Raw genomic sequence first — 16,093 nt, 5'->3', positions numbered from 1 at the left:
AATTGCTGCAGGCACTTTACAGTATGACTATGGTGACCTTGTCCTCCATTCCTGGGGAAACAGTGCCCCCTTGCGGTTCTAATTTGGGACGCCAAAGAATACAGCCCTTCCAATCATTCTGCATGGTGAATTATGAGATGCGCTTGATACGAGATGAAAAAGAACAGCTATAAAACGGAATGTGACTAAATAGACTTCAAGAAAATGCTGCCTTTTATCGCTGAAATTCATTTTGGCAATGCAGATCCAAAGGAAATACACAAGAGAAAGATGATGAAACAAGTATGCAAGTGTACGTAACAATGTTGCTATGTAGAACAAATACTCATTTCCTCTCTATAAAATTCTTTAAAATTCCTGTCAAGTTTTAAATTGGAGTAAATGCGGGGGGAAAATGACATGGCTGCAGTTTACTTTTAAAATAGATTTTATTTTTCTTTGTATTGGGAGAAGTATATCAGTGCGTCCTATGGCTTGTGTACATATACACTTCCTGTGGGAGACAAAGTTGTGAACTTGCCCTTGGGTGTACCGAGGGCCCCACCTATGTTTACCAAGGAGGAATGTTTGAGGCAGCTGTTGGAGAACATGCTCTTCCTTAAGCAATGTGCAATGAGGAATGCTACTGCCTTGTATGTGGCGCGGAGCTGGACCCCATACGACAAGATGGCGCTCATTTTGAGCTGCTTTAAATTTGAAAGTAAGTTTAACTTGAGCGAGGAGAACATCATGGGTGAATTCAAGGTGGCTCCGCTTCATAGCCATCCATGGTTTTGGAAGACAACTTGAATGCATCTAAACTGGAAGCAACTCAGTTTGCATACTCCGTATTGTTTGGGGAAAAGGCAGAATCAACACGGTTGCCAATATTCTTCACATCTGGACAGTCTGTTAAGCGAACAAAAACAAAAGAACGCACAGATTTGTCCCCAATTTTTTAGTTTCACTTTATCCGCTAGTTTGTTTTTTTGAGTCATCCGTGCACACAAAAGAACACATTTGGCATCATGTGAGATAATATCATTATTCCCATGGAGCTGGTGCATGCCACTGGAATCCAAAGCTGTCAACATTGCGCTGCAACAGCGGTCTGGGTTTAGGGATTGTTTACAGAAACACTTTTGCTTCTTCTGTGTGGAGAGAAAATAGCTCCTCCTTATATTTGGTATAATCTCTTCACACTGCTGAGGCGATACCCAGGTTTCTTGGCGCTCCAGTTGCTGAATTGGAGCCAGCGCAGGATGAAGCCAACAACAGTGCAGACGGTGTACAGTGCACGTGTGGGACTGAGACGCACTTATTATTGATGCATACGCTCGCTTTAGTCTCAGGTTTTATCTATTCTATCGAGAGGCAGTAATCCAGTACAATCATTGTCAAGCCCTGGAAGGTTCTCGTCGAGCATTTGGCTGGTGGGCTGAGAGATCAAAAGGGAAGATTTCAGGGTGAAATGGTACAGGGTGCTTTTTTTTGTCCTTCTTTTAAATTATCTTAATAAAGCCTGAGGACACCCACGGCGTCCAGCACACATTCACACACTCAAAACATTCTCGCACGTGATATTTATGCAGGAAAATATATTAACATTTGCATTAGAAAACAGTGCGAGGGCGTCAGTGTAGTAAAATAGCTCTTTCTGTCGGATACAAATGCACAGCTGGATCAATGTGGGCTGTCATTCACTTTGACCAGAATGCAAAACTACCTCTCTTACCTTTAACTAAATATCTGTTTCTTTTCTGTGAATTACAGTACGTTCCCACTGCTGGATTAGAGGCACTAAATTCTGACTGTGGGTATGGCGCACATGAAAGCCACCTCCGCAGGGTTAAGGGATCCCGATAAAGGTTTAAGGACCAAATGAGAAACACGTGAGGCGCAATAGACGCACCGGGTTCTCCGAGCCAACAGTCCCGCTGTCTGACTTTTCTAAACCTCTCTGATCTAGCTCCACCAGCTCATCGTTATCAAGTTTCAAGAGTGTATAAACAATAAATTCTCTCTACCTAAAGCATAACATTTACCAGCTACTGTAAATCACTTGTAGCCCAACAGTGCTGGAGCATGTCTTTAAAGCGGCTGCTTGGCAGGACAGGTGAAAGAGTATTTGGTTCTGGAAGGACAAGTCTTCACAAAGCATCCAGAAAGTCTTTAGAATCCAAACTATACTACCACCTGAGCTTTCCACAGAGGGTCTAGCATGTGGAACATCAACAAACTAATCTCAACAGTTTCACAGCATGTTGTCACTCTTTTCCAGGAGCAAAATCCGCCTTCAGCTCAGTCCACGGGGCCCTGGAAAATGAGCTTGGAGCAGCCCTGAGCAACGCTGAGCTGGGTGGCACAGAAGGGGCAAGCGGCATGGAAGGCGTGGGTGCCGTGGGGCAGAGGGATTTCCGACCAGTACTTAACAGACTTCTCTGAGCACACGTGTCCGCACGGCACAAAGGCGTGAGTGGGAGCTCCCGTGTCCACGTAGAAGGCGGGTTCGCAACCCAGCCAGAGTGGAACATATGGGCCGACCACCCGGCACATGGGGCACTCTCGCTGGGTGTTGGGCTCCTGCTCCGAGCGATGACCCCAATTGTGGTAACCGTGCACGTGGCCACATGCCAAGTATACCCAAGGCTGCTTGTCCTCCAGACAGGACAGAGCTCGGCTGCGTTGCATGCTGGGAAAGGCCAGGGTGTTTAGACCCACAGGACACTGAGGTCGTCCTGCATTGATCTCCTGCCGAAGGGCCTCCAGATGCTTTTGGGTGGGAGTGTGAAAGAGACCCTCGGCGGTGCGCCACAGCAAGGTTGCACCACACAAGTCCACCAGGGACCCATCCAGGAGTACATTACTTTCATTTTCCACCTGAAAACAAAAACGTCAATTGGAAATTATTATATATTCATTAAAGACTGCATTCCTCAGGGTTGTGCCTCCGTAAAACTATCAATTACGATATCTGGTCCTAAGATAGGGCCAGATTTGACTGTCACCAATTCTGTGTATAAGCTGAGTATACACTGACCAGTTTGCCTGGAGTCTGTGCAGAGCGTGTCTCTCTCAGGGTGTAAACATCCCCACACACAGAAATCTCCCGCCATATGCCAGGTTTGGACTCCTCAGTGAAACCTCCTTTGGGGTGCATCACTAACACGCCATTGGTTGTCAGACCATCCATGTGACCGTCTGGGTTCTTCCACTTTGCGGCTTTTTCCTGGGAGAAAAAGAGGCACGAATCATGTTGAGAACTGACATATTGGCTTCTTATTTACAAAAAAAAACACATTTTACAAAATAGCCCCAACATTCTGACTAAAACACAATGATTGGTAAGCACATACTATAAGAATAGATGTACGTATTTCTCTTAAAGAAACATGCAGAAACTCGCAATTACCCCAAGGAAGATATTCTTGGACGAGTCGAACCCAGCTGCGAAGATACGGGCTGTGTATGGAGGGTTGCGCTCACATATGACCCGGCAGGCGAAACGTGAGATGGTACTCTGTGTGATAGGTGTCTCCTCGCCCTCCTGGCCTCCTGCTATAGTGTCCGTCACCACAAAGTCAATTGGACTCTCAGTGGAACGGCCAATCTAATTGCGGATGAGGGGGGAAACGCTATTCAGAAATGCAACAAATCCCTAATCTAAAATAATACCTTTATATGATTTCCTTTTGTTGTCTCAGGTGTGCAAAAATCTTAAAACCTTTCAAATCGACTCCAAAAGAATTATACAAGTGTGTGGTCAAGAAAAAAAAGTAGAAATTAACTTTTGTTCATAGTCTTCAACATTTCCGGTACATAGGTGAATAACTTTGTAATAAGCACAGGCCTAGTCCTCATTTTGTCCCGGTACAGATAAGATGCAAGATCTTAGAAAGGAAAACATTCCAAAGAAAGGTATTCTACCTGAAACATGTCAATGTCTTTATCATAGCTGTACTCCACCACCACTGTCTGGTTGCGGGAGAGTGTGTATGAAATGCTGTGTCGGCCTTTGGAGTTGACAGCCTGAAAAGTAAAGCAAGTAAGTAAATAACCATGCATTGTTGCGTGCCAAAATATGAGATGTTCACAAAGAAATCTATTGAGCAAAAGCCTCTGGCAACCATTGCATTGTCTCCAACGTGCAATTGCAGATTTAATAGAACAATAGCACCACTAATACAATGTGTCTTAACGTCAATTTGGGTTCATGATTTCTAAAGGAATGTGGTAAAATAAATGGAAGAGGAAATGAGAAATGTAAGCAAGTTAACACTCCAATGGCAGTGACCATAAACTGTAAGACTGGCCTCAGTTAGCATCAGCTTGCGACCCGTCGGACTGGGTTAACCCAAGTTAGATCCGCTCAGCTTCCTCAGACACTTTACCACATGCCTCTCTAATCTGCAAATTCCACTCCCCCAAAACAAACCCACCCCCACCACTAACCTCCTCCTTTTGTCACGTGTGAGAGAAAAAGAAGAGAAAAGTGGGTCAGCGCCAACGCTGCCGATGTTTTCAGGTTAGAGACAAGAGACATCAAATGTGGGCTTCCCTCGTAAACAAATGGCGCTCCATCTCTTACACGAGGAAAAATGATAACATAGATAAGCACAAGAGCATGGCTTGGTTTTACTATACATATTTATAAAATAAATTGAGGGTTGACACAATCATTTAATCATTATAAAGAAAGGATCACTTCTGAGAGTATTCCTTACCCTCTCCTCTTAATCTTCCGTATAATTCCAAACTAGGTGTTATACAAACATCGATTTGATAAGCTTACTACTCAACATTTAGAGTGTAAGGTTGACTTGTTGCTGATCCCGTGGTTTTGGCCTTGAGAAGAATACAATCACACGCAACAGCACATGATTGCTGTGAATGAAACTTTGATTGATTTACATTAGAGATGCACCAAAAATTAGGTTAATGAAATTAATTCTGGCAAAAAGTTTCAGTTTTGATTAATAAGACTAGTCACCAGACTCTTATAAAGCAAGAACGCTAGGATATTTAAGATGTATTCCCACTGGCTGACATTTTTTTTCAAATAAATTTATATATTTTTTATCTAGAACCTTTTCAAATTATTTCATTCAGCTCTTCAACGTGTAGGGGTAATACAGTTGGAATGACCCCTTTTTCCCAAACACCTTTTATTTCCTACTATTTAAATTCAAGCTAGTACTAAGATAGTTCACAGCAACTTAAAAAAAGAATTAAAAAGTTGGGTTTATGTTAATTTTCAATGTGCACTTCAACCTTCAAACACTACAGGCTATGGAGATGATACTTCAATAACTATAAATATCTTTTGGGGTAGTATTTGGTGTAAAAAAAAAAGTTTGAGAATCCCTCATCTCCAGCGTCAAGGTGCCCGGTGTGCTTAAAAGAGGCTCGTTTTCATTGAAACATGGTACGCACATACATTGACAAGCAGCTGCATGAAGGCGCTGCCAGACCCTCTAGGAGAAAATTTGGGGTTCATTTAGTGTCTTGCTCAAGTACACTTTGACGACAGAAAATCACCACTCATATGTACCCCTGCATTAGTCTTTCTGCTCTGGATGAAAAAAACTATCCCTGGAGCAGAACTAGGGACCTACCCAGCCTCTTTTTTCTCTCTAATTATCTTCTGTTTCTTCCAATAATTCCCAGCATTTTCTTGCATCAATTGGTACTACACCATAAACGGGACATTCTAAATTCAGACTTTCCTGCATAGTGTCAAAATCGTTTAAAAACAATTGCCTCAAAATTAGCAATTTGGTGGGCTGTAAACAATAAACTGTAATAATGTGGCTCAATACTGAGATACTGTATGAAAATAAGAACAGGACTGCATTTGACAGTGCAGATTGACAGTGGACTAAAAGCAAAATAAGGCCAACTTTCCTAAATTTGTTTCTACTCTTTTGAAGAAAGGTTTCTGTTGGAGTTAACCCTCAAATTTGGTTTAACTCACACTTCCTCTTTCTTTTGCCTATTTTTGACCCAAGTGTGCATGGCGGGGAGTCGAGAATCAGTCATCTGTGACAACCTCTTCCTCAGTTTGTCCTACTGATACCGGACGGGCCTGGCAGTTAACAGCGTGTGTGGCATGGAGGCAAAAGGGGGGAGTAGACAATGAATGTCACAGACATTGTTCTTTCAGTTGTAAAAACGTGTGAAGTGGAGCGATGCCTTCAAAGTTTGAACAACCCATGTGGTCAAACTGTAATGCAGTTCACGCGAGATGAAATCTTCTGAGGTTTCAGCCTGCTGGGCATTCAAAAAATGGACAAATGGCTTGTCTTTATATATTTTTGGTCATCCTTCCACAAAAGACGTGACAGTTAACCGTGGAACTGAACACAAGATGGAGTCTAGTTATTTAGACACAACGAGCAATACTTTGTCATTAGGATCTACAATTCATTTCATAACTTTGTAATTACATGACAGGGATAAATGGTAATCTTACTAAAATCATTGTAAAATCCATGAACATTATATATGGGTAATAACTAGATCGTATGGGAGAAATGTTTCAAAGACTGATCAACTGGTCTCACTAAATGGATTGTCCTTTAAAGCCCAACTATTATACTTTCTCATTCTCAAAAGAGAAAGGGACAAGACAAGGTCTAGTTCTCTTCAAAACCAATAGATACAACAGGCGGTTACGGATTTCCAGAGGTGTCTAAGTCATAAATCCGGAGATTCCACCTATTTCAAGGTCCCTCCTTCCCTCCCTCTACCTATACTCTTGCACAGACATGTTAAATTTTTGCAGTTGCTTTCTTGAACCTTCATCACCGTCTCTTTTTTTTCTTCATTGGTAGTTGTCAAACGAACCAAATGGTCCATTATCACCACCTCCAATTTATGAATTAAACACCGCGGGGACTAAGGACCGAGTATGCAAAGCTGGCAGAGCGGATGCGCCCAACAACTCGGAGACGTACAACAGGCTATAGCTGTCGTTAACGCCAAACTAATCACGCAACTGGTTGGGATGTCAATCTTTTGTAAATTTTATGCCAAACTAATCACAGGATTGGTTAAACCAGAGCATCAATTATTTCTTAAGGAAGTACCTTCAAAAAACGAGGCACTTTGCAAAGGGCTCTGGAAACACCCAAAAACGTGTGTCTATTTTAAATCCCTGAGGGTTTTAGGAACATAATCAGTTACACATAGTGACTTTAAATGATTTTTAAAAAAACATTTTAACCTGGTTATTTTAATTCTATCATTTTACAATAACTGGCAGAACATACACATGCATCTACATTTGGGAGACCATTGAAGTTTCGCAGAGGTGGATTCTTAGCATCTGCAGACTTGCAATAAAACATCTATAAGCATTGAAAGTCAAGTTCCACATGGTGAGAGTAACATGAGCCCAATGGCCCTTGGCCAGGGAGCTGAGCTACCAACAAAAGTAATGGCCCTTTGGGGGTGCCGAGGTAAGCAACTCCTCTGGCATTTTTTGCTGTATTGCTTGAGAGACCAAGGAAAGGAATGTGGGAGGGGCCGACGTGTTTTACTGGACCAGGCAGTTACTGGCAGTCTCTTACGTGCAAAGATGAGTAAACTGTTAGACCTTACAAAGCATGAGTGTTATTCTACTGGTAATGTCAACAAGGTCTGCAAAGTGCAAACAATAAGGGTTGATACAAATTCAACAATGAGCTTATTGAGGAAACCAAGTGCCTGCATATAGGACTACTTAGGAAGACTAACGTAAAAGACAAGCAGATCATTTGTGCTGTTCTACTGTTAATTGTCTACCTTGCTGTCTTGGGGTGTGTTGAGGATGTGCACGGCACTCGGCTTAACACCATTGGCTTTGGTCCTCTTGTAGAGCGCAAATCTGCTTTTCCGTCTACCGCGATCCCCAGTGGGCAGAGAGCCATTGTACCTGTCATAGGGAGGGGATGGGGTAAAGGCAAGGACAGGAATTTATGGTCATAATAAATGAGCAGCATCAGGCTGAGGAAAATGGGAATTTCATCCATAATATTTACAATCAAATATGGTAAATCAAGAGTTATAAACATTTGTGTTTAAAAAAGAGATAAGGAAAATTAGCACAAACTATTAGTACACCATGCATTACCCTGGATAATGTTGTGTATTACATAATACACAGTTTGGTTTGCATTTATGTGCACATTGCAAAATTCAGTGTTGTTTTTTTTGCTATGCCTGATACTTTTTTTGAGTATTCCACTATTTCATCAATCACAAAGACAAGTTGGAAGTTGGTGCAATTATGGGAAGGATGTGAAATAGTTGTCTAGTGTCTGTCTATTTCTAATATTGCTTTTAAAACCAGTAGTGCGTGAGGAGAACTAGCCAATCAGAGACTGTAGAGCAGTTTAAAAGTTAAAAAAAATCTACTCAATTCACAAAAACATGTGTTGTGCATTTCAACTCTTCAATTTCTTGCTGCCCTAAGTCTATACTTAAATACATGTCGATGTTGGTGTAGCATATTTATATGCAGTGAATTAACTGCAGTATTAATGAGTAAGTGCAGAGCAGAAGGACGTGGTTAGATGGGTATAATTACGGTAAATTTTAATCCTTCCCCCAAAAAACACCCACTGAGAAGTCCAGTCTATATACACATTTTGTGAGAGGATTAATGAGGTAATGGGAATCAATTACCTAATAGACATACATTTACAGGATCAATGAATGTAATGAACAAACTCACAAAGCAACAGGCGTCTGTCGCGGCTGTTGTATTGTTGTCCGTTCAATGGTGACAAGACAGAACAGGAGAGCGTGCATGTTTTAATTGACCAAAGCAGTGAATAAAAAGGTTGCCTTTCAAGCACTGCATTTTGTAGGGAGAATGTAGATTTTTTCTTTATTGTGCACCTTAACCATTTACGCCAGCAATGTAATGCCATGATGTAAATAGAGGAAACAGCAGACTTCTATTGGTGCTTTTTATTGACCCACCTTACTGAAATAAGTTTGTTTTTATTGCGTTTCTTGCAGTTCTAATTTATAGCAGATAAGTGACCCGGCTAAATTCAAAATAAGGTATTTAACTGATCCAGCACTGTGAGAAAATTCATTCCAAATATTTATATCCAAAATGCTTTGATGTTAATGTTTTGGGATAAATTCACCTAACAGAACACTAACACACTGTTTTGAAGCTTTAAGGCTCCATTTCAATACTGATCAGTATACAGTATTTCACTACCGCCTTTTCCCACAGTGCCTACATCAAGACCATTTCTATTTTTTTAACCTCTGCCAGACAAAGGATTTACTATTCAATACTTAGCAGTACGGATTAGAGAATACATTAGTATGTCGCCCGTCACGCACACAGAGTTGCACTATCCAGGCTGCCTTAACTACAAAGGGTAAGTTCACGTGCAAACCACCAATTGTTGTTTGGAAAGTTTAACTCAGATTACAATGTTATCACAGTAATCACTATTTGACAGGCCCTTCACTTGAAACTTTGAAAAAAGAAAAACATTAGACCAGTTTTGGACTCCAAACACATCGAAATGGTTCTATGCTTCCTCTGTCATCGCTCATGCACCTTACAAATTATTCTGCCTGTCAATAGTAGTTCACAAATGATGTCTTATGTTATCATTCTTGAACAATGCATTTTTTTTTCTTTGTACAATATGTCAGTGTCTCCTCCACCCAATAGCTTTTTGTTTTCGAAAGGGAGGATTTGAAAATGAGATAATTGGGACTGGATGACAATAACACATTTTATGGACTATAGATCATTAAATTCTTTTCTCTCCCTTTTAACCTTGTGACCTTTACAACAAAGTATTCATTCATTCATTTGTTTTAACCTCTTATCCTCACAAGGGCCACGGGGGTCTCGGAGCCTATCCTGGCTAAGCGCAGAGAAAACCCACGCAAGCCTGGGTAGAACAAAATATATAGTAAATGAAAGAGAAATAGAAAACACCCAAGGCAACTACTCTACAAATATACAAGGACTACACCAATAACAGAATTAATGTCTGGGGGGAAACATTTACCCAACAGGCCACAAGTTCAAGAACAGTTAGTTCATAAGTACTTAAATAAATCTAAATCTAGTACACACACTGTTCGGGGGAAAAATAAGTAAAAACATCAAACATCATCTGACACAAGCTGCCAAGGCTTCAAAAATCCATCTGACTTCAAATGACCTTGTTCAAAAGTTGCTGCATCAAATGCAACGACACTTGCAACATTATTGCGTCATCAGTTTACAGGATATAGAAAGAGCACAGTTCAAAAAAAGACATTTCAACAATTAGTCTTGGCACGTGCCAGAAATGCCCCCAGTTATTTGGACATTTCCTTGACTGAGTAGTGCTTAATGGGAGAAACATACAAAGCTCAATCAATAGGCCCAGTCACTGTGCCACAATGGACAGAGGAGGGCGAGAAGAAGCAAATGCTAACCCTGATCAATCCATCCTTTCATTTTCAGGACGCTCACACAGCATACCCCCACCCACACGCTGTCGCTGACCAACACCAATCGAGGCCTTGCAGTAACGAGATGAGGCAAAGTAATCCTTTTCATGGTGCTCATGTTAACCAAACACTGAAGGAATCGCTGCTCTTCAACTTTGTCAGCTTGCTTGTTTGCCCCGTTTTGTTATGAATTCTATGGAAAAAAGGTGTCACCTGATGTGATTATACAGCCGTCAAATGTTTGTCTTTGTGTGGCAGACTCGCAGCAGAGATGAAATAGTATCAACTTCAGAAGCAGTCTGATGGGGTTGTGTAGGAGATTGAGCGACTATATCATGCTGTCAAAACTTCATATCAGTCTATTCAGAAACAAAATCATATACAGGCCCGGAGCACAAAAAATAAGAAACTAGTCATACAAATAAGTGATGATACAACATTTTTAATCCTGTGTAGTCTAGGCACCATACAAAAATAACTTACTTACATAAATGAATCACAGGACAAATTCATAAAAAATGTTATCAGATAAACAAACGGACAGAATTTGTACACAGCTTTAGATGCTCATGTCATGTTAGACAAGATTCTGAACAAATGAAGAGTTGCGCAATTACTCTTTTTTGGGTGAAATACCGTAAAATCCCCCTACCGCCTGCCTGAGTTCAAGTTATTTTGTGTGCAAAAAAATGGCCACATGAATCTCAAGGATGACATTATTACCAATCAAACAGGGACATTTGGATGCAATTTACCTTCCGCTAACTCCGCCCCAAAAGACCACTGGCCTTAGCGGCTGTTAACTAATTGTCTGCCATTGACGGCACTTGACGTCCAATCGACTTTGACTAGATTGGCGGTTTCAGCACATTCAATGGGACTGAAACTGAGTATCCACATCCATTCCTAGCGGTTTTGGGAGGCATTTGCAATATTTCCTGTTCAGTGACCCAGAATCAACAGGAAGTGGTCTGCATGCACCAAGATCAACAGAAAGTGACCCAGAAAAAAACCCTTTTTTTCATCATATATTACCCAGGGTCTGTTACACTCACTCTTTAGCTCCCAACCTTGAGCTATGTTTGTATCCTATTTTAATTTTATGACATTTTCTCCCAATATTACCTAAATCTTCAAATATTACACACAATGTTGTACTCATACAGACTTTACCTCACCAAGAGTTGATTGCCTTGAAACAAAACAACTTCCGGCTCACATAACATAAAAAGAAAAAAAGAAAACTTCTTAAATCTTGAAACAATACAACTTTTTTTACTCCCAATGTTACTTCAATTGCTTAATATTACGCAAAGAGCAGATTTGTGCTCACGCAGACTGAACGTTGACAAAAGTTGAATTCCGTGATGCCCAACTACTTCATGTTCACGTTACAAATAAGCAACAAAATGATTTTAATTTCATAGTATTAGGATTTGAATCCTGTACTTGTACAATTTATGATTTGATGTTCATCATGTTGATTTTAACTTCATAACAGTTCAATTTTAATCTCGAAATATAAAGATTTTTCTTGGAATATTACAATGTATGACTTCTTGTAATTTCCCGTGGCACAACTGACCATCGCTCAAGGTACAGTGGTTGGGGAAACACTCTGTTAGCTAATAAGGATCAAAGTCAGCATTGGAGCAGCAGACAAGAAAGACAGGGTAAAACAATTGTTTTGATATGGTTCAGGTATGCTAGGCACAAAATACTGAAAACGGTGCAGTGTAAAGCAGAAAAACAACCAGGATAATAGTTTAAAGCTGCAGTGCTATTGATGAGGTAATCAGAGAATCAGTTTCATGTGAAAAGTTAAGTTAAACATTAGAGATGAAAAATGTTATCAGTAGCCAACTTCCAACTAGTCTTTTTGATTGATGAAATACTGGAATACTCAGAAAAAAGTATCCAGCATGGCACAAGAGAGTGAATAAAGAGAATAATCTTGCTTACATACATGCTGCATAGGAAAGACACATGGCATATTTTATCATGCAAGTTATTTGACTTATCTTTATAGTTTTTTTCTGCCCCTAGTGTTCAATTCAAGACACCACCTAACTTGTACTATACATGCTACACTTAAATGAAATGTGTGGCAAGACTTAGAAAAAGAAAAGGTACAGCTGGATCATGTTAAACTGACAGTAATGAGTTATTACTGCAAAAATAATGACTGACAAATGATAGATGCTTGTGTTTTTAAACAATCGCCACCAAAATCCATTTACGTTGGTATGGTAAAAACGAAACGGTATGATCCAAAATAATTATTTATTGACGATTTGTCATAAAGTCCTGGGGTGCACCTCTAATTTTCAATGAACACTAGTATAGGCCGAGGGTTTAAAAAACGGTTCCGACTTGAAGAGTTTGGGGGAGGGGCACTTCCGAATTCCTAAAACCCCATGAATCGAACTTCTGAGGTGGAAATCGTAGCATTAATCGAGGTCCCCGTGGTGAAAAATATCGTGTCGTTTCCATCTCGCACGCAGGTAAAACGCCTAGTATTCCTCCATTCAAAACCCCAGACCAATAAAACAGACGTCCACACGGAGGGATGACGACCTTAAAAAATAAAAGCGTTTACAAACGTCTACACGTGGTAAATAAACACGTTGATCGAAACGTGGCTGCACATTGCATAGGCGTTTTTGAAGTATATAACGTCTTATTTACTTATTTTAAAAGAGAAGGTAGTCGGAAAGTCGTCGAGCTTAGCTAAAACATGAGTACTCTTATGAAACTTCCTCTTCACAGGGGGTCGATTTAGCCTTCCCGTAGCGGTGCCCATCGATCGAAATTAAACCAAGTGTTTCATTTTTTTTTATTGGAAATAAAAACTTACCCCAGAACGACCAGTTCGCCGTATTTTACTGGGTCTTTGGTTGGGGCACACTGTTCCTCTTGGCTGGACGAAAACATGAGGCTGGTAGCTTCGCTGTGTGGCGTTCACTGTACACGAAAGAAACAGCAGCGCGAGTACAGCTAAGCTCTACCTTCGGAAAGCTCAAAAACGCACTTAGATCATATCATTTTTCCATAGGAAGGTGTTAAAATGACTGCAAAGATTCGCTTTTTTATCAAACAAACGCAGCCTCTAACTTCTTATCTTAACTTAGTTGGCGGTTGGACGCGCTCTGAAACGAATATAAAAACAGCTCGGAGCTGGGCCGGGATGTACCATTCGCTTGTTCTTCACTTTACACGGGGGGGCGAAAAAGATCACCGACTTTTTTTTCTTTTTTTAAATAAGCATTGGGCGCACAAGTGTGAATGGGGAATTGCTTTTGGAGTTCTCAAATACGTGTCATATCAAGAAATTACAACCAATGGTACAGAAAAGTGATAATACCAATATAAATTAAGCACGTCCACACATCCTAGTATAGTCGGTGGCTCCCAGTTTGTTATGTAAACAAAGAGTACAATCCTGGGATTCTTGGGCGATCTAATTTACAAATTAGTCAAGTATCTATAAAATTAAAAAAAAAATCCACGTCAATTAGGTGTCATCCTTTCAAAAACCGAGTATACAGTAGTCTCTAAGAAATTGTGTTTATATTCATTATACTTGATTGTTTCCAGTGACAATCAGTGAAAATAAATATTTTGAGAATCACCTTCCAGTTTGCCAACCTGTGTTTCATTTCTAGATTGCCTGGTGGGAAGTCTCAAATTCTTAATGTTCTTTGTCTTGTAGAAGACACTAAAATTGCTACTTCTCTGTTACTCGTGTATAGATCAAAACAAAATTTGGTGGGTATATTCTATGAATGTACATGCCTGGAGGCTTAGAGCTCAGTTTTTATTTTTCTTGTCTCAGGGCTGATAATTACGTTAAGTAATTGCTTCTTTGTTGTTGCCTGTAGTCAGAGTTAGCTCGGTTATGCTTTACATGTCTGTGGGTTGATTAGACATTTAGGGATCAAGGCGGGGGTTTGTATTGAATTGAATGAATAACTTGTAGTATGTGCTGCATTGTATTGTTGCTATGGCCTGTCAGAGTTTAGAAACAGGGAAATGTTGCTGTGGATGAAGTTAACCGTATGTATGCACCTAGAACTTCTGAAACATGTAATCGCTAAGATGATTAAATCAAGATAACCACACCAATTCTTAGTGGCCACCCAGTTTCTCCTTGGCTATCACACCTTCCTGATAAATGTAGCACTTTTGTCTAGATGTCTAATCGAAACTTCATGGGCCCACCTTGTTTTCACAAGAATCTACATAGCAGGGGGTGGAGTTTCTTCAGAATCATTCATTGTGAGTTATGGCCTCTCCTTTGAACTGGTGTTCAGTTTCAATGTGGGATTCAGGGGTTCCCAAATGGCACCCCCCTTTGTGTTCAAAGTTCAATCGCATGACATTGCATTATCCCACCCTACTAGATCCAGTTATTCATTCAAGGTAGCAAGAAGGTTGCTTAAGGAACTCATAGGATGAATGTGCTTTTTTTAAGACAGGCCTTGAGGGTGACCACAAAGCTGTGGCTATAATGAGTATTTGCAGCTCTTTTCTTTCATCCACTGGGCATTGTCTGTGAAAGAACTCGAGTCTTTTTTTGCTCGCCTACTTGGCCTCCCACATACAGTCATTGCTTGTGTGTCTGTGGTGATCAAAGCTCTCGCACATACCACACTGATGGAGAGCAGATGCAGGGAGGGGACTCGCTTTGCTGAGTCTGCACTGATGTAGTTTGACTGAGCTGTCAGGAGGAGGGGGCAAATGTTTCCAGGCACTCACATAGCACAACCAACGACATTGCGTAATTGATTATGAGCAATGACGACATGGTAAAATGGTGTTTGGAAAGCCTCATGCATCAGTTTTTGGGAAGGCCTTGAGTCAGTGTCACCTCAAACCAGTTAACACAAACATGACTACTTTTGTGAGAACATGCAAATGAAAACAACTGATTTGGTAGGACACAGAGGCTGTTTAAATAGTCAGCGAAGAGCAGGAGATACTTCCAGAGTTTTCCATCAAGGCGAAAGAAAGATCGGCAATCAGCTGACTGCAGCATGACAGTGTTTGAGAATGTAAGGAATGTGCTGATCCAATGCTGCATGCACCCTGTACACCCACCCAGGAAAGTCAACAAAACGATTCTTTGGGTGGGGGGATGGAAGTACAGAAGAGAAATGGAAAAATTCTCCATTCTTAAGAATAAAATACATGGCTCAAAGATAGAATTACTGAAGATGAACAATGCTTTATGCCTTGTCCTTTTGTACATAAACGACACAATGTAAAGCACAATGCACAGCTACTCACTTGTTCAGTGAACCTTACTGACCATGACCTGCAAATACCCTTTCACATTTATCACTGAAGTACAAGTTTAAAATGCCTTGTTCTGAAGCACAACGACTGAAGACTTAGAAAGTCTCTGTCACTCAAGTAATGTAAGTAAAAAAATGTAGTACTGCAAAAGGTAATGAGAGAACTAATATTAAAAAAACTGCCTTGATTCAACCATTGCCGATTACTGATTGCGAATTTACAGAGAAAGCACAACCTGTCGTCTATGGTTGCTAGTCAAATGATTGGCTTGTATTACCTTCAAAGTGTCCTCTGCCACTTGCTGAAGTCAGTTGGCACAGGTGATAGTTTCCTTAATGGGATGAGGCCAATTCAA

The 16,093-nt window shown here is 40.6% G+C and overlaps 1 protein-coding gene across 1 annotated transcript; it reads right to left on the bottom strand.

Moving 5' to 3' along the window:
- Positions 1–409: 409 nt before the first annotated feature.
- On the bottom strand, positions 410–13,638 carry peli2 (pellino E3 ubiquitin protein ligase family member 2). The gene is made up of 6 exons (XM_077621112.1): positions 13,298–13,638; positions 7,765–7,894; positions 3,907–4,008; positions 3,392–3,589; positions 3,020–3,208; positions 410–2,859 (listed from the first exon to the last, which is right to left on the bottom strand). The coding sequence occupies exons 1-6, from the start codon at positions 13,372–13,374 to the stop codon at positions 2,281–2,283; spliced, it is 1,275 nt and encodes a 424-aa protein (XP_077477238.1). The 5' UTR covers positions 13,375–13,638; the 3' UTR covers positions 410–2,280.
- Positions 13,639–16,093: the final 2,455 nt, after the last annotated feature.

The sequence above is a fragment of the Stigmatopora argus genome, chromosome 15 (assembly GCF_051989625.1).
Source record: "Stigmatopora argus isolate UIUO_Sarg chromosome 15, RoL_Sarg_1.0, whole genome shotgun sequence".
Taxonomy (NCBI): Eukaryota; Metazoa; Chordata; class Actinopteri; order Syngnathiformes; family Syngnathidae; genus Stigmatopora; species Stigmatopora argus.
This window is presented reverse-complemented; position numbering and strand designations above follow the sequence as displayed.